Source organism: Ceratosolen solmsi, unplaced genomic scaffold, assembly GCF_000503995.2.
Source record: "Ceratosolen solmsi marchali unplaced genomic scaffold, CerSol_1.0 scaffold25, whole genome shotgun sequence".
In the NCBI taxonomy this organism is placed as follows: Eukaryota; Metazoa; Arthropoda; class Insecta; order Hymenoptera; family Agaonidae; genus Ceratosolen; species Ceratosolen solmsi.
This window is the reverse complement of record NW_011948444.1, coordinates 281,045-300,210: the sequence shown is the minus strand read 5'-3', so window position 1 is coordinate 300,210 and position 19,166 is coordinate 281,045. Positions and strand designations below refer to the sequence as shown.

The 19,166-nt window shown below is 35.0% G+C and overlaps 1 protein-coding gene across 1 annotated transcript in view; it reads right to left on the bottom strand.

The window, feature by feature from the left end:
* Positions 1-19,166, bottom strand: part of LOC105365993 (sodium channel protein 60E-like) — a 131,877-nt gene that overhangs the window by 676 nt on the left and 112,035 nt on the right. Inside the window, exons 8-21 of the mRNA XM_011504293.1 lie at positions 18,218-18,432; positions 14,982-15,077; positions 14,452-14,840; positions 14,231-14,319; positions 12,181-13,532; positions 11,485-11,800; positions 9,631-9,747; positions 8,955-9,113; positions 8,208-8,504; positions 7,290-7,444; positions 5,676-6,162; positions 4,996-5,315; positions 3,314-3,673; positions 2,607-2,978 (exon numbers count right to left, since the gene is read on the bottom strand). Coding sequence (XP_011502595.1) covers positions 2,607-2,978; positions 3,314-3,673; positions 4,996-5,315; positions 5,676-6,162; positions 7,290-7,444; positions 8,208-8,504; positions 8,955-9,113; positions 9,631-9,747; positions 11,485-11,800; positions 12,181-13,532; positions 14,231-14,319; positions 14,452-14,840; positions 14,982-15,077; positions 18,218-18,432 — 4,724 coding nt within the window. The remainder of the gene's footprint in view (positions 1-2,606; positions 2,979-3,313; positions 3,674-4,995; positions 5,316-5,675; positions 6,163-7,289; positions 7,445-8,207; positions 8,505-8,954; positions 9,114-9,630; positions 9,748-11,484; positions 11,801-12,180; positions 13,533-14,230; positions 14,320-14,451; positions 14,841-14,981; positions 15,078-18,217; positions 18,433-19,166) is intronic.

Below are 19,166 nucleotides of genomic sequence, written 5' to 3'. Positions count from 1 at the left end.
AGGACGCGCGTCTCTTTATTTCTTCCTCTTATTGATATTATCAGAAAAGCTCGTGAATTTTACATACTTTTATTGTATTAGCTATAGAAGCTCGTATTAATTTTGTAATTGGTGCTTCGTTGCCGAGTCACGACTTTATACTTAAAAGCCGAGCGAATTAGTTATTCGCGGTAACAACGACGCGTACAGTTTAAAGTTTCGAAAATTATTGAGCGATTTGGTTTATAATTTCCATTTATCATAATTACCTTCTTTAAAATTTTAACCACTAGAAAGAGAAATTGTATCATGCTGTTTACATGTACTCGCACCACTCGTTTCATCAATAATCTTAACGTATAATTTTGCATTATTAACGTATCATCATAAAAGAGGATTGAAAAGAGACTTAAAATATCGATTATTATTTCGGAAGGAAAATACAATTTATAATAAAGCATAGTTGAATAATATGTGTGTCAGTGATAAGCAATGTGATATACTGGAGCGCTTATATACGTAATGCATAATAATAGACTTCTATAGTATTTTGAAAAAGGTTGGTTTTGCAAAATTAAAAATCAACACGCGTTAAAACGCAAACATTTTTAATACTAAATTTTTAATACTAACTAGCTAAGAGTTTAGCGAGTATAGTACATTTCGTTATAGCTGCTACTACTTGGCGCCAATTGAATTTCAATTGACATTTGAAAATACTAAATTCGATCAGTTATCGGTATTGAAATCGCTGCTTATTTTAAATCATCTAAATGACAATATTTCAATATCCCATGTTTTTGGAATGGCCGTTGGAAGGCTCGAATACTGGAATGCTCGCACAACATAGCAGTAATAATAATACTTTAGTAGATGAAGATACCGTCAATCACGATTTGCCGAATTAAAGAATAAAACGTAAGATAATAAGGATTCGTAAGGTTCTGTACCTAATGTCGAATGAACGTACAATAAATGTCAAACGTAGATCCAAATAATTTTAATGATTGTTGCATTGCAACGATTTTCAAAAACCTAATTTCTTAATAACGTTCGCAGTTTCCAACCTTTTTACAATACTTTGTTAATATATATATATAAAAAGAAAGCGATAAGACAGACGGGACAAAGCGGCGAACGATAAATTCTAGAAAGCCAGGAATACTTTTAATCAAACTAAATGAGAAAACTTTTCTTTTCCAAGGTGACTAATTAAAGACCTTCACTCGCGCAAATATAGGATTTATTTTACACGAGAGAAGCTCCTTAGAACCGAACTAGCTTAACCATCGACCCGAACTAACTTAACGCTTAATGTTTATGTCGAAGGGCCGCAAACTAAGAGATCTATTAAATAGTCGCATCATTCACTATGATCAAATCGTGCCTAATTAGTCAAAACCAACCTACGTAATTTCAACCTACTCTTTTTCTTATTTTTGTCTTTACCTAGATTTAGACAGACTGGCTTCTTTGTGCTCTGTTCAGGTATTCATGCAAGGAAAATAAAATAATAGTTTCATTTAAGGAACATTTTAGTGAAAATTGCATTTATAAGAAATATTATTGATGTTATCATTTTTCAATTACGTTATTTTATTATTAGAGTTTTAATGCTGGACACTTGTTTTCCAATGACTTTCCAATGCCAAAAATGGAAATATCTATACGTTTGCAAAAAAACAAAAAAAAAACAAAAAAAATGGAAAAAATAATTCAAATCGGTATTTGGTTTCAATTTAATAATAAATTGTTGTGAAACATGTGTACTGTTAAATCTTTTGTAGTTTGAGCTTAGATTAAAAATCGAAAATTGTCCATCATATAATCATTTTTCCGCTTAATTTAAACGATTATCAGCTAATTACTATAAGTTAACAATATAAATTTATGATAGTAATTATTGAATTTATTATAAAAATATTATATGTTGAAGGATTATATCTATCTTGTGTTAAACAGTGATTCGAAACGAGAGAAATTTACTAGCGTATAGTCTTTTTTTTTTTTTTTTTATAGAAAATGGAATATTACATTATGTAGGATTTTATAATAATATATTTAGTGAAGCTGTAATGACGTATGGAATTAACGATTATTGTTATAATAATTCATATATAATTGTTTAAATTTCTATCAACGCCGTATTTCTAATTGATACAGGTATCAAAATTGTAATTTCTTCAGGAGATGAAACCGCAAATTATCCAATATTCATGAGCGTATACGATAGTCGGACCTGTGTTGTACGTACATACACACATACATACGCATTGTTGAATTTAAAAATAATAAAAGAAAGTGAATAGCTGTATAAATAAGAGAATTTGATTTCAGAATGCAGTTGGCAGTATCTCAAGACATAAAATAAATTAATTTTGGTCGAATATTGGAGTAGATTTGTCTAGTTACGGTCATTGACTTTATCAAGCATTCTAAAAGGCATTGTAAAAGAGGAAAAATTCGTCCCTCTCTCTCTCTTTCTCTCTCTGGTCGGTCTAGTTGCGTGATGAAATTGAGAAGATGCTTGATAAAACCAAAGGGAATGAAACAAAGTAGTTTAGAGCTAGTTGATAGGAGGTCTGGAGGATTGGCGCGGACCCTCGCAGTCTAGGATGATAACAGACCTGGCGGTGGTGTGCGATTCGGAGCCGGAGCTGGAGGCAGCGGAGGGATGCTCGGCGGTCGGCGAGGGACGGGAGACGGTGAGGGCGGGGGGCTGCAGGTCCTCGTGGGTGCCGGTGGCGCCGGAGAGCATCAGCAGTGGAAAGTTCTGGAAGAAGAGGGCAGAGGCCGTTCCCAGGTCGCTGGTGTCGCTGGCGTCGCTGGCCCGTGAGGACTTGCGACTGCTGGCTCTGCTACCCCTGTGCACGTGTAGTAGAGCCGACAGTTTGCCACCCCAGCCACCGCCCCTACCGTCGCTACCCACGCCACCGGGACTCGAAGTCTGCGTCTGCGAGTCAACTTCCTGAGCGATGCGCTCGCGCTCCCTCTTGTTCCTGTGGGTGAATAACCGTATTATCGGGAGCTCCGAGTAGCCATCGCGTAACACTCATTCGCTGCTCAATGCTCGTTTACCGAGTTACGCACTGAGCCTCTACGTGCCCTCTATTCCTATATGCATACGAAAATGGTACGCAGTAGAGCGGTCAATGGGTGGGGGGTTGGGGATGAGGGGTGGGATGGCGAGAATCCGTGACTCTGTTCAAGGACGAGAACCGTAATTATACAAGAGATGATTTGGTTTTGTGGATCACGGGACTCTCTCTCTCTCTCTCTCTCTCTCTCTCGGGGAAGAAAGATTGGATGCTTTAAGTTATAGTGCAACACTTACGTTACGAATTCGCGGAATGTGCGCTGAATGAGTCTCGCTGCCTTGTCTTGGCGCTTCCAGATTCTCGTGGAAGACACAATTTCCAGCTCCTTTCGCGTAGGGAACTGCTTTTTAAACTTGACGTCCATTTGCTCTTGCAGCTTCTTAAAGTCGTCGGACTCCTCAACGTGGCCCAAAACGTGCTTTACCAAAGCGTGCAAGATATCGAGGCAGTGGATCTTGTTGCCCTTCGCGATAGGAAGATTAAAGCTGACCAACGCAACGACATTGGGCTTTGATATTCCTAGCGGTGGGTCAAGGCTGGCAATGAAGTCGCTCAACTGGGAGAATCTTATAAATTGCGTCGCGTGTGGATCGTACCTGTGACATGGAAGATTTGCTCACTCTCTGCTTTACAAATGCTTCCAATTAATTTTTAGATAAGTATATAAAGAAAGAGAGCGGTGATTTAAAATATTCGTTAGTCGCTTCGTTAGCTGCTAATATAAACGCAAGAGGATCGAATATTATAATAATGTTGGGTTATTATTTATCTCTGACAAGGCGAATATATTGGTGTGTATTAAGACCTTTTTGAATTATTTTTAAACTATCGATAGTCTTTGTTACACTTCGCATTTTCATAATACATCTTCAATTTTCCGCTATAGCGATTAATTTTTTTCCCAAGGACTTTAAATTCGATTATCTAATAAATTGCTGAAAATCGATTTTTTTTCTTCACTAGTTGTACATTTCATAGACTTAATATGTTAAATAGCGTTGGTCTGTTGTATTCAGTGACTCAAAATGTCATTGTCTTATTATATGTATATATTTGTTTTTTCCGTAAAAGTAAAAAAAAGATATTTATAATGCTAAGTAGCCGAATGTAAAATGTTGTGATATTGGAATTAAATCTCTAAGTGTCGTTATTTGGTGACCCGAAAATTTTCCAATAAAAAATTCTTTTAAACGAATAAAAAATCGACTCCCTTTTATCGTAAAAATGCTTGTACGATGGGACGGTAATGACGCAAGCAAAGGCATACCGGAAATTAGCATAATACAATAAATTTTTACACGGCTAAGGGTAACCCTAACAAATGCAAAAGTGCTATTGGAAAAGCTCCACACGCATTTCGAGTTAAATGCACTTGTCCCTATTATTTGTTATGTCCTTTCTGTTGTGATGATGATGATGATGATTATTATTATTATTATAATCATTATCGTCGTCGTCATAGTCATCAACATTATTATCATTATCGCTATTATCATTATCGTTATTGTTATTATCGTCATCAACATTATTGTCATTATCGCTATTATTATTATTCTTATTAGGCATATGAATTTTTGTATATATCTAATGAATTCAAATGATATCAAAGTGAGCAAAGATTGGCAATACACATGTCGTTTATTAATTATCATTTATTATCGCTCAATGAATCTTGCTTATTTAAGTAAATTTATGAAAAAATTATTTAGAGACGAAATAGCTATTATTATAAATATAGGTCCCTTCATTTTGATGTCTATAATGTGAACGAGAATATTCTTTCATGAAGAAATTCTAACGGCACATTCGCAGTATCTCATTGACATTTATTCCTCCATCAATTACTACATCAATCCATATCAATGGCTAATGATGAATTTACGATAGAATATAGTGGTGGTAGCATTGAAATATTTACTTTGACCACCGAATGTAAAACATTTCCAAGTCATCCTCTACAATGCCAATTTCTTCTTCTTGGTGCGCTTGATTGAAATTTTCGAGAATAATGGCGATATACATATTTATAACTATCATGTAGCTAATGATGATGAAAGACGTAAAGTAAGTGATTGCCAGGAGAGGGTAGCCGCAGTCTCCGTTCAACTTTCGGCTAGTGGGTGTCGGGTCGCAATCCGGCGGCTGAACCATTAGCGATTCAAGTACATCGTTCCATCCGGCGGATGTCATTAATCGAAATAATAGCTGCATACTCCGACCGAAGGTCTCGAAATTCACCTACAACATGCACATTGCAATTATCAATAGACTCAAAGCGTAACATTTGCCGTGCGCTCTTTAACAATTTGTCGCAAGCGCTTAAGCATCGTAGCTCGAGAGCTTCTGAACTTTTGACCCTTTCCCAACGCTCGCCCGAGCATTCAGAACAATCCAAGTAACTTGAATCTCTTATGCTCGGCGCTTTTATTCGGCGTAAGCAATCGTCACTTTCAACGAAAGCATTAATGCCCAAGTGGCATAATAATTTTACAATAAAAGCAATGTTCTGGCCAACAGTCAAGATATTCAAGATAAGGAAGCGAGGCAAGATCTTTAGATGCCTGAATTAAGGAATAAAAAGCCTTATGGAGTGCTTACCATATCGTCGAGGGCGCCTTGCTTGCGCACGTGACCGAAGACGGACATACCGATGATCGCGTAGATGAAGGTGATGAGGGCGAGGAGTGCCCCGATGTTGAAGAGTGCCGGTAGACTAACGACAAGGGCGAAGAGCAGCTTCCTGATGCCTTTGGCGGCCTTGATGAGCCGCAGTATCCTACCAATCCTGAAGACTCTCACGACGCGCAGCAGTGTGGGTGACACCGGGAAGTCAATCATGATGTCCTCCATGAGAATCCCCAGAATCGAGGCGAGCACCAGTAGGAAGTCGAAAAGATTCCAGGGTACGGTGAAATAATGATAGCGCAAACCAATTATCTTAACGATTGCCTCGAGACCAAAGACGGTCGTGAAGAAAGCATTTGACACTTCTAACACGAAGAAGATTGGATGTGGCTGATTGTAATGCTCTATGCCCATTGTCAGCATGTTAAGGAATATCAACACGAAGATTGCTATTTCAAACCTGTACAATGGAAATCTCTCGTTAAGAGTTTTATCTTGTTTTCTATTAGTCTTAACCTTCCTAATGCCCACTACATTTTTTTAAATTCAAATTAGGCAATTTGATAATCTGCTATGTTTATTCTTCATTATTTTTTGTTTTGTTTTGTAACGATATATTATATTATATTAATTATAAGTAGCGGTAAAATCTCGTGAACGTTAATTAATTTATAATTCCCTATTAGAATCTCTTTATTATGCGATTATTGATTTCATATACAATCTATTACGAAAGAAGAAATAATCAAATATCTGTATGCACGTATAACAAATTGGCTTAACACGAAGTACTTTTAATATTTAAATATTTATAATTCTATAAAAAATAGTTTCAGCGTTTAAATTACTTTAATAAGCATTATTATTTAGTTACTTGAAATTAAATATAGAAATAACGCAAGCATTTTCACTGAATTTAAATTTTACCTATACGTATATATTTTAATTAAAAAAAAAAAAAAAAATTGGCCTAAAAGGTATATTCATCTATTTATTTTACAATTTATAAATTTCAATAGTATAGTTTGTATCTTTTTTTCTATAAAATTCAGTTTACAATGTCGTTAGTTTATCGATGTAGGCATTTGCGATTAAATAAGGTTTTTCCGAAACTACTGCATAATGAAAGCATAAATATTGAAAATAATTAATTATAATAATTAAAAAAAAAAAGAAGAAAAAAACCAATTTAATTACTCTTGATAAATATATGTGAAAGTATGTGGAAGCGAATGGAAAAAGGTATTTCGTAGTTAGCAACGGAGCACCCGCAAAGTCGATGAAATCACCACTAAATTCCACAAATATGATGAATCCTATTTACTTCGCATTATGTATACATATCACAAATTTTTACGTACTATTACAATTGCTGTATCAGTCGAATCGATCATTCGTAATTGTATGTTTATGCATGCAAATGACCGGGTGTGGGAGGAATGCAATGAAATATTAAGCAATTTCGTATTGATCGATTTTGGGTTTAAGAGTGAGCGATGAGTAAGGACTAGTGTTCCCTTGTTCGTTTGGTGGAAGGAGTGGTATGTTAAGGATGCATTTGAAATTGATCCCTTCTCGATTAATTACCTCCTGGAATTTGACAGGTCATAGAACATGGCAAGAATCTGGTTCATTGGACGTTTTATCACCTTTTGCGGCTTTTTACGGCCGAGCTTCTTCATGGCAGTGTAGTAGTGTTTCTGGCTCTCGGTCAGAAACATTTCTAGCACGCCACCCTCGTACTAAAATTCAAACAGGACGATTCATTCGTTAGATCATTGGTTGATCCAGTTCCAAGTGCCTACGATCAATTCGAGTTTGCATGCGGTGCTATTAGAATGTTGTGCTTTTTGTTGCTTTCTTTTTATATGTTTATTTTTTTTTTAATTTATATTTCATGACGACGATACTTTAAGATGAGAATAATAGCTTATTCGATTATTATTAATTGTAATTATGTTTAAATAAGTTATTCGATTTATATATCAATTTGAATTTAATAACGATGAGCGCATAAGTTACCATTTGAAAACTCTTTGTCAAAAATAATTTTTCACTCGAGGTTAAAAATCATCACGCCCATATACATCCTTTATCATTTATTTTCAAATCCATTTAAATATAAATATAAAGTTTATCTTATTGACGTTTGTCTCACTCCTTATCATCATACCATTACCATCAATCAATCTTACACATAGAGCATTATACTTTTAACGGTCAAATATAACAATTTTCTCTTCGGTCTCGTTCCATCCGATTTTAAGAGCAATGCATAAAATACGCCAGATTATCGAATGAAATTATTGTTAAAGAGAAACCACAACATCGTAATCAAAGCACATTTCCTTCAAAAGCACTTCATATTTATTTATTTATTCATTTAATGTTAACGTATAGCCGCCATCGTAGTATAATATTATCTCTTGGCGCTCTCAAGTGCACGCACCTCCATGCATACTCGCATCGATAGGATAATTCAAAGCTTGAATGAATCGCCGTTACTTTTTTTTTAAGCATATTGAAATTGTCGATGATAACTCCAATGAAAAGATTCAATGTGAAGAAGGAGCCACAGACGATGAATATCACAAAGTAGATGTAGGCGTATAGATTGGCCTCCCGCTGGGGTTGCAGATCCACGCCCCTTGCATCGACCGCGTCCTCCATCACTTCCATCCAACCCTCGAAGGTCGCGACTTGAAAGAGAGCTAAGTAGGCGATCCCTACGTGATCGAACGTGATTTTGCTGTTCTCCCAGGTGTAATTCAGTTTAAAGCAATCTTCCTTCGTGTTAACCACCTGCATCGTACCGATTTTCACCACCGGGAAAAGAGTATTGAGAGACTTAAAGTGCATCCTTTCTATTATTCTGACTTATAGAAATGAGAGGTGCTAAGGACATAGTGTACGTACACGCGCAGGCACGCACGCATGCACGCGTGCGTGCCTGCGCGTGGCTAGCACTACATCCCTCCGAAGTATTTAAGCATTAATATTGCTACGCGGGCAGAGACGAGGACAATGAATTCTCTCGTCGTTGGAACATCTTATCCTGAATACGATAAATCATCAAGGATTTTTAGTTAAATTTATAATTAACTGAGTATGCACACATTCATTTGCTTCTCTTGATAATATTCTCATCAAAGACTCGAAAAAAGCCAATCAGTTTTTGTGGGCAAATTTCATACACTCGATCAATGCAATAATTTTACCGCATGAAAGGACACTTTTGAGAAGAAAACTTACGGATATATCCAATAATATGCCATGCTCGTCAAGACATTTAAAAAATTTCCCACCAAAAAATTGAACGCCCATTATTGAGAAGATGAGCCAGAACACGAGACAGACGAGGAGCACATTGAAAATACTAGGAATTGCGTACATCAACGCGTTCACTACGATCTGTAAGCATGAAATATTTTATTCATTGGTTTTACAACGTAAAGCAAATATTTTTATGTTTTTCTTACTTTCTATTTGTTCCACATTATTATTGTTGGGCATCTTTTAAATTGCTTCTCATGATTTCAATTCATATGTTACGAGCGTAATCATATGTATTTATCGTAGTAATTAAACAAAAACAAAAAAAAAAACAAAAAAAAAACGCGCTGTTACGTACGTTTTTAATTTATTATTTTTGTAATACCTTTCTCATTAGCTTATAAGTGCCAATCTATAATGATTACGAAATAATTGAATATAATTATGACTGTTAGGATCTAGGATTAGTAGTTGAACGAGACGAAACGAATCTTCCATTATTACGCTTACATATGACAGAAAAAAAAAATCTCGGGATTAGTTGTGGAAAAATGTTAAATGTAAATTTAACGCGAGCTCGGTGCTCAATTGACAAATAGCAAACTGTTCAATTATGCACGCATAGATATTACATTACAATGCAAATATCGCTCACCCTCATGCCTTGCCAGCGTGAAATCGCTCTTAGCGGCCTCAGTGCTCTGAGGGTTCTCAGAGAGCGAAGCACTTTAAGGTTTTCATTTTCTTCTATTAAGAGACTAAACATAGATACCTGTGAATGGAAATGTCTATATTAGCGTACTGGCGTAAGTAAATTGTCATTCTATGCCTTCATGCGATAGTCATAAGTAGTAGATAAGGTGATGAATAGAACTATGAAGATGTTTTAAATTGTTTTTCAAAATTTATTATTAATGTGCATAATTATTAGCTGATGATAGAGGCTACGTTACGACTCAGAGTACTATGGGAGTATTCTATTCGAAAGATTGGTTATAGATTATATGGATTGAGAACAGATGCCTTCTAAAGAAGTAATATCTACATTCAAACAGGAGAGAAAGTCAAACAATTTCTTTTACGTAAATGCTGAAAAAATTGCAAGGCATTACGCAACATGATTCATTATATCATGCATAATACCTTATCTATAACTAGCATGCTATTTCTATTATTGATAAAAAGAATTTCAATTAGTTACTCTTTATATAATCACGAAAAAACAATGCTAAATATAAATGACAAGCGCGAAGTTCAAAATGCTTCTAAACAAGCCGATTACAATACTTATGTATCGATAAAGTCCTTTATCAGTCTTTATCCTTACATAAAGTAAGAGATCTTATTACGACAACCTAATCCAATCGTTGACAGCTTTCGAGGTATTAGTATGAACACCATGAACAAGCATAAGAACTTTTGCATGGGGACTTTACCAGTGGAAAAATGCCAACGAACGAATGACCGTCGATAACAAGATTGCTTACTTCAAGTGATTACATAATACGAAATGAAATTATCCATTGCATAGTATTGCTTTTTTTCTTTATAACTATTACTAATTTTATAATATATATATATATATATATATATAGAGAGAGAGAGAGAGAGAAAGAAACTTGTGAGGTGAGCTTGACATTATACATATTTTAGTGCTGAAGAACGATAAGCTTATTAGCGTAATAAGAGGAAATAATTGTAATATAAAATAGCTGTGATGCAAAATGAAGGTAAATTTTGAAAGTAAAGTATAAAATTGTTTAGAAGGATAGAAATTAGAGAGTGAGTGGCAAAAGCTTGTTATCACGGTATTGGCAAAAAAGCAAACTACGCTGGATATTTTATTTCTCCTAGTTTAAATTACTTCGAAGGGGATTTGGTTGATTTCGACGTACCTGATTCCGGTTTAGGTGACATATACAACAATACAGACATAAAAGACGAAAGACACCCGCAATGATGTCTTCGATACACTCAAAGTGCCAATACATTTAAATTATACTGATTTTTGAGAATGTGTAGAGTAAAAAATGCCTGTTATGTAATAATTATCATAAATACTTTAAGATGTAGCGCGTATAGTATATATTACATTAAAAAATTGTACTTTTGAGAAATTACACAGTACGATTATTATACTTTATATAGCTATTATTGGATACAGTACATAAATACTTTACGCACGATAATGTATTAATTATTTAAATACAATATCTTTTTTTCTCTTTAATTAGTAAATTCCATTTTAATATGTGTTAGTCTTACCAATTTTAACATCATATCATAAATGATTTACTAACCCGTAGTGCCATACGCGTACATCTACTAAACACTCGTAAAAATACTCTCTTTACACACGTTAATACAATGAATATAATAATAATAATAATCATGCTCTAAAAAAATTCTAAATTAAATGGCATCGGTGATTTTGCTTGATAAACACGTTGGAAATAAAAATTATAGGATCATTTTATAGGTTTGGATGTTATAGGATTGGTCCACTTACGAAAACGATTATAAAGTCCAAGATTGTCCAGAAACTGGTGAAGTATTTACAGTAGCCAAGCGCCAGCCACTTTAGCAGCATTTCCACACTGAAGAGCATACAAAATCCAAGATTGGTCCAGTACAGAATCTTCTTTAGAAAGGGATTGTCGTCCAAATAGATATCCTCGAAGCATAGTGTAATGGAGGAGGCAAATATCAGCACAAGGATCATCCACTCGAATGCCGGTGTATCGACGACCGAGAGCACGGCAGTCCGAACTTTAATCCACTTTATACCAAGATCCGTCTCCAGGCACTTGTTTATGCACGTGCATCTGGTTTTGAAAAGGAGCGCATTTATTCATAAAAAATCCCATTGCTGCAGTCTTGGGTAGTGGATTTGCAATTAGTCTTAGGTTGGACGGGATTTATTATTGTTAATGCTAGTGGCACATTGGCTGCTCGTGTCGTACCGGAGATGCTAATTGTTTTGCATTGATAGTCCTCCCATTGAAAATATCCTTCTTGACTATTCCCTATTTTTTATGGCTACTTTGGATTAACGAATGCAGCAAATTTCATTTTTTTTCTTTTTTTAACGTACGTCAAACACTGCCTTTACAGATTAATATAATTTGCGCTTATTGAAAACGAGAGGCAAAAAAAACAAAAAAAAAAACAAAATCAAAAAGAAAAAAAAGAAAAGAAAACTTACTTTTCATAACAGTGCTGAGGAAAGCAGTCTTGTGGTACTTTTGGTGGCTTACTTCTGCCAAAGCCAGGAAAGGACTCCATGCCGTCCATGTAATTACCATGACTGTCTTTTCTGCCGCCGATGGTCAATTCGTCTACGTAACTGACAAGTGCGTGCCACGGTCTTTTTTCAATTTTCTCTTCCTTTTTCATAGGCGCTTTCTCTTGCAAAACCATCCCCGCTGCCTCCTCAGCTTTACCAGCCGCGTCCTTAAACACCTTCATTTCGATTCTCTCCGTATCATTCGCCTCCCCCTTGTCCTCCTTAATCTTTACGGGCTCTCTCAGGCTCTCTCGCTTATCGTTCGTGTAAAGTGGTAGAGCCGGTCGATAAATTGGCTCGTAAGTGAATACCGGCTGGTTAAGGCTCTCCTGGTAAGATCGGTTGAAGATGCTATCTTTTGGCAGCGTGAGTACGGTCTCTTGAATAGCATATTTGTCTTTCTCTGATTTGTCAATTACTTCCCGAACAATTTGCTCAAGCTTGGTATTCTTCTCATTCTCCGACTCTCCCTTCTTATACTTCTTCTTGCGAACGATGGACCTTATGCGATCGAAAGATCTGGCTAATTTTGACTCCTCGCCCACCTCCTCCTTCTTCTGCTTAAGTTCCTCGGAATTGAAGCTGTTGAGCAGCAATGCCAAGAAAAGGTTGAGAACCATAAAATTTCCCATTACAAGAGCGGGCAGGAATATGGCGAAGCAGGTCTCGGGACCTTCGTCTCGCTCGGCTCGCATGCAGTCCCAGAGAGGCTCGATCCACTCGCCGCACAGAATGCGAAATATCATCATGAACGAGTGAAAAAAATCATTGAAATTCCAGCGTGGTACCGGATCAGGCTCAAACTTATCCAGCGTGTAGTCATTGCTGAATAGCTGCATTCCAATTACGGCGAAGATGTAGATGACGATAACTAGAACTAGGGTCAGATTACCGAGGGCCCCGATCGTCGAAATGATTATGCTTAGTAGGACCTTCATCGTCGTCCAGGATTGGGCAAGTTTGAGCACACGTAGGAGGCGCAAACCACGTATGACGGATAGGCCGTCGACGAGTTCGAAGGTGAGATCGATGAGCGAGGCGGACACGATAATGAGATCGAAATTATTCCATCCGTTGTTGAAGAAGTCCTTGCTGAGGGCCATAAGTTTGAGAAAGCACTCGAACGTGAAAATGCTCGTAAAGACTTTGTTGCCGATGTTGAGAGCTTGCCGGATCGACTCGCTCATACCATGATGTTCCATGGCGAGGAAGCCCGTGTTTAAAACGATACACAAGGTGATGGTTAATTCAAAGAGAGGATCTTTTACCACCTGTATGGAGAGAGAGAGAGAGAGAGAGAGAGAGAGAGAGAGAGAGAAAAAAATGGCAATTAATATTTAATAAAGGATGACGAGCATTCGATAGTAAAATTTCTATATTCGCGGATCATTATTTGTTTCTTCTACGTAATTTCATTATAGATAAATGCGTTCCATTAACAACACTTTCTTGTTATTACAAATTTTAATGTTTCACGAAGCTTTCTCACGAAGCTTAAATAATGTTTAATTATCAAATAGGGAGATAACGATGACGGCGCAGCGTGGTTTATTTTATTTATATATATTTAATTAATATGAAGGAAGCTTACTTTGAATGTCGAACGCTTTCATCAGTACAAAAATATCTAACGAGTCTACCTTTTGTTGTTTGGCAATTAATATTAATTAAGTAGAAATCATATTACGTTAAAAGGAACGTCATATAATAGGATAATCTTTAAATAATTATTATCTATAATGTAATATACTTTATTATCAATTTCAACAATTCACTGTCAATACCAAAATCGTCTCCCCTTATCGTTATTTATGTATTTATGTATTTATTATTATTGCTATTATTATTATTATTTTTATATTCGACACTACTCATCGCACATCATCAATGCTAGAATTCATTCGTGTAATTTGCACGACACCCGAGTACTTATGATAATAATATTTCTACTTATCACGTATTCCCTTACCTTATATAAACAATTTTGGAAACGTAGCCATCTTTCGTAATCCACGCAGCATTGAATACATTTATCGCAATTTCGATCTGGCAGATCGTCTGAAAGGGCAAGCACAATATTATTGGCAGGCTTATTAAAATACACGGTATTCTTTTACTTTTGGAATTCATCAAGAGATGAAGAATTTTCATGAGAAATTTAGCTTTCGAACTCGTAAGACTCAGACTCACCTATAACGACGATGTGCGAGAGATACTCCGGCGGCAGAGAATACAAGTGCTTTTTATTTTTAATACCGTTGCACTTGAGCACCCTTATCTCGCGATTGCTCGTTCTTACGGAAATGGTGACGGGTGCTGGTGCCGAATACTCCTGAGTCCCAGCCGGTTGATTCTGATACTGCGACTGTTGAGGATCCTTGCGTTTGCTCGTATGCTGGCGCTGATCTCGATAGGGATGTTGCTGATCGCGACGTTCATGCTCTTCGGCCGAGGTTACGTCGTCGCCGTCGTGATCGTCGACGACGCCCGAGTCGTCCATGGACGATTGTTGATTGCTGTTATTGCTCGCCTGACGCGACTGCAGCATGTTTCGGGGCACGAGCCTATGAAGCATATTGCTTTCTCCAGGTAGCCGAGGGAGCGTCAAGGGCTGCTGTTGAATTTGTTGCTGTTGAAATTGCTGTTGCAGTCGTTCCGCGGCGAGGTGTTGCTGATGTTGCTGCTGCTGCTGATGCTGTTGATGTTGATGTGGCTGATACTGCTGCTGTTGATGATGATGATCACGATGAAGTGGCAAATGGGATGGTCGAACATTTGAGTGCCGAGGGCTGGGGCTAGGACTGGGCGTCACAGACCTGCGTTAGTTTTAAGAAATAGTATATTTTATCTTTGCACTCCTGTCCCAGATAATACGCGAAATTTATAGAACTTGAGACATACGATGAACATACGAATTTTTTAATATTTTAATATTCACTATTAAAACATATACAACAAGCACATTTAAAATTCACTCCATTTTTTTCCATCTTTTTTGTTTTTTTTTTGCCAAAAGCACTGGTATTATAGTATAGTCTTAAGATTTTGGGGTTTTCTTTGAACGTGTTCATTGGCATTTATGTTTATTCAAGCAAGGGAAAATTTAAAAGACCCGTGATTTTATGCGTTTTCTCGAAACCAGAACAATAACTACTTTATTACATTTAATTATATAAAAGAACGTGGTTGTACTTGTTATTACATTTAAACAAATATTTCGATACTTGTATTCAATTGTGTAAGTGTGATTTCGATAAATTTTAGTTTGTCCACTTTTTTTTACTCACTTCAGGTCCAAATTATCCAAATTTAATTATTTATAATTAACAGAAGGTTGAAACTTTTAAGCGTTAAACAGACAAAATAAATTACAATGCTATTATTTTATGTAAATCGTATATTACCTAATTATTATAGAATGTTTTTTTTTAATTTTCTTACTTCCTTATAATTAAGGAGTAGGCAGATTTATATCAGATGGTTATATGTTATTTAAAAAATATAAATGTAATATTTAAACTATTTAAAAAATAAAATTATTCGAATATATTCGAATATAGGAATTTGAAAATAATAATTTACTTGTAATTGAAACTGTATCTTTATTCGAATCAATTTTAGTAACCCTTTAGCTTTTGGATCAAGGAAAATTTCCCAGCACAAGTCACGAAATACTCCATTATTATTATTATTGTTATTATTGTTATTGTTATTATTATTATTGTTAGATTAATCTTCAATTTGCTGTGTGTTAGTATGTCACACAACTAATATTAGCGTAGTATCAATATCTTTAATTGCTAGCGAGGAATAATAATTTAAATTTAAGAATGTATAATTATTAGACGACAATTATTTTTGGCGATTAAACCTATGATGCTTTAATAAAAAATCAATCCAATCAATTGAATTTCTTGGCGTAAAATTCCATTTACGACTGTAATTTAATTTCTTAAGCATGTCGATATATACGAAACGTAAAGATCATAATAGAATCGTCAACAAAGTACAGGTGAAATATTTTGTAGGTACGTAATAGCTCGTCAAACGTCTGTTGCGGCACAAACATTTCCGTTAAATACGTAGAATCGATAATCGTGCCCTGGTTGTATATTTAACTCAAAGAGAAAGAATAACTAAGTTTATCGTGTGCGTTTTACTGGTCACGCGACAGGTTATAGGAACACGAGAAATGAAAAGAAAGGAGAAAAAAAGCAATTTTAAGAGCTAAGTAGTAGCACGATAGGAAGTACCTTTTATAATATTTACGTTTACAGGAATTTTGGTGCTTGATGACAGTCTTAATATACTTACCTTCTTTCCGTCGATAAAAATTTAAATGAACTCTAATAATTATGATTTTAATATAAAAAATAAAATCTCATAAATATTACCTATTAATATTTAGAGTTATTCCATTAAAGTTAATTGTACTTTCTAATATATACAGTGTCCGTTTTAAAACGAGCATTTTTTTCTTTATATGTTATTAATATATGTTGTGTACTACATGTATATATATATATATAAATGGCCCCTAATTAATGTCAAGTACAATGCCTTTTATAAAAAAATTCGTTTCAAATAGATGGATGCATTAGCCTTCAGTTTACAAATCAATCTTAAATTTATCCATAAAAGCATGTATTTTCATTTATTTATTATAAATCCGTATTTTAACAATTTTTTGAGTCATCGTTGGCTTTATTGTTTTCACTTTCAAGTATTGTATGCACATTCAATATTATTTAAGTAAATATTAATTATTTTGTAAAAATTTTTCTATATTTTTGCAGAGTCATTCTGAAACGATATGGACAAGTTATATCTGTTAAATTTTTTTCGGATTACACAATTAATTATTCAATTAATTATTGAACACTACTCTTTGTCAGATATATAAGCTATAAAATGATTTATTTAACATTCCGCAGAGCATAATAGAATTCAAATAATCTATCGATTATCTATAAAAAGATCAGGGAAATTGTTACCTTTAAATTGATTAGTTTTGTTAATAATTAATAGATGCTCTTGTTTTTTTTAATTCTGTTTTAAAATTTTTATTTTAAGATTTACAATTATATTAAACGGTCATAATTTATTAATAATTTTAAAGGTATTTTTTAAAACTTAAATATGGTTTTATCGTGTAAAATATCATATAACATTTTTTAATCATTTTACAATGAATAAAATGAAGAATATAAATTTTGAAACTTACAAAGAATTGCATCATTAGATTATATCGTATCGATTATATTATTGTTAATCCTAATGTCAAAAATTTTTTCATGTATGCTTAATTTTGAAATTTTAATTATTATTCAACTTGTTCATGAAAATATGGATTTGATAAATTTTTATACGAACTAAAAAGTCGAAATTTATGTTAAATGTGAACTTGAATTATATGTTAAAGCAATCGAATAGAATTGTATCGAGTTGAAACCTTTGTAGGATAAAATAAATTGGCACATTTACTGAAGGATAAGAGAAATTCGCTAATTATAATTCCTTTTAGGCGTGCAGAGAATAATTTGTAATTCGCGAACGTTTTTTTAAATCGACTGAAATCTATAATCTCGTATCTTATACATTTTTAGTATTAAATCTTTGTAATGCTGGTAAATTTGATAACAAATTGATCATCTTGTCGCACAAAATAATTATGCTTTTGTGCTACAACACCAATAAAAGACGGATGATATTAATTATGAAAATGAATTAGGCATGAGACAATATATCGTATTCGCGGTCGTTCTTCACGTACATGTTAGGAAACGATGGCTAGAGAAAAACTTTTTAAGGGTTGGGGGGGGGGGTGATAGGGATAAGAAAGTAAGTTCCAATATTATCCGCTAATCGAAGACGGTGAAATACGATTATGTGCACTCGGCGATTGTTGCCATTTGAAATTGAAGTACGAGGTACACAAACATAAAACATAAAGGACCTGCTGCGATTGCCGCCATTCTTCTCCTGTCCAACGCTGCTCCGTCCTCGTTTTCTTCGTCTCGTCCTCTTTCTCGAGTAGCTACTCAATAACACCCCTTTCCGCGCGTCTATTTTCTTCTGCTTCTCCTTCGTGAGGGTTTTTATGTTGATCTTGCTTGGGTCGAAACTGAACGTCGAGTCCTCTCGATGATCGGTCAGATCTTTCCTACGTTCCTGCGTGCAGACAATAATACATTCTCATTTTATGCAAAATCTATGGTAATATATATTTTTTAAAGTAAAAATGGCTTTTGTTATGATATTTCGGCTATTATTATAAGGTTTTGAAGAGGCTTTTGTAGTGCCGAATAATTCTTAAAATTAAAATCAATACTTCCTTCATCGAGTGTGTATTAATTATTTGTTTTAACGAAGTACTCGTTTTCATTGATAACCCTTGCATCAATCGACCTTGAAGAACTTTAAAAAACTTCGAATCTACTTATAAATTTGAGCAAGCATCATTTCAAGCTGCTATATCACACATTTATAGATTTTTATAGTTTCGTATATATTAAGCTAAGATGGAAGCTGAAACGCGGATGAGAATATTGTTGAGGTGTAATTTTAGATTGTAAGTGGGTATTCGCTTATAATAAGTTTCAATTCCCTTTTAATTGATTCGTCGAATGCACAAAAATATGCACGTATTTGGAACTGTCAATTTTTTTTCAACAGCCATTGGTGAATAGTCGACAGTCCGATCAAACGATACGAAGACCTTGTGCCATAACATTTCATTCCCCTTTCGTTTTATTCGACGCGATATCAAAGCATTGCTATCTACGAAGCATTTCCCTTTCAACGATAACGTGCATCACGGTAGTCGAGTGTCGGTTTAGCATAAGTTTGCTCCCGTTCACGTTCGCTTCATTGGCCACCTAATCAGGCCATCGGCGTTTCGCCGC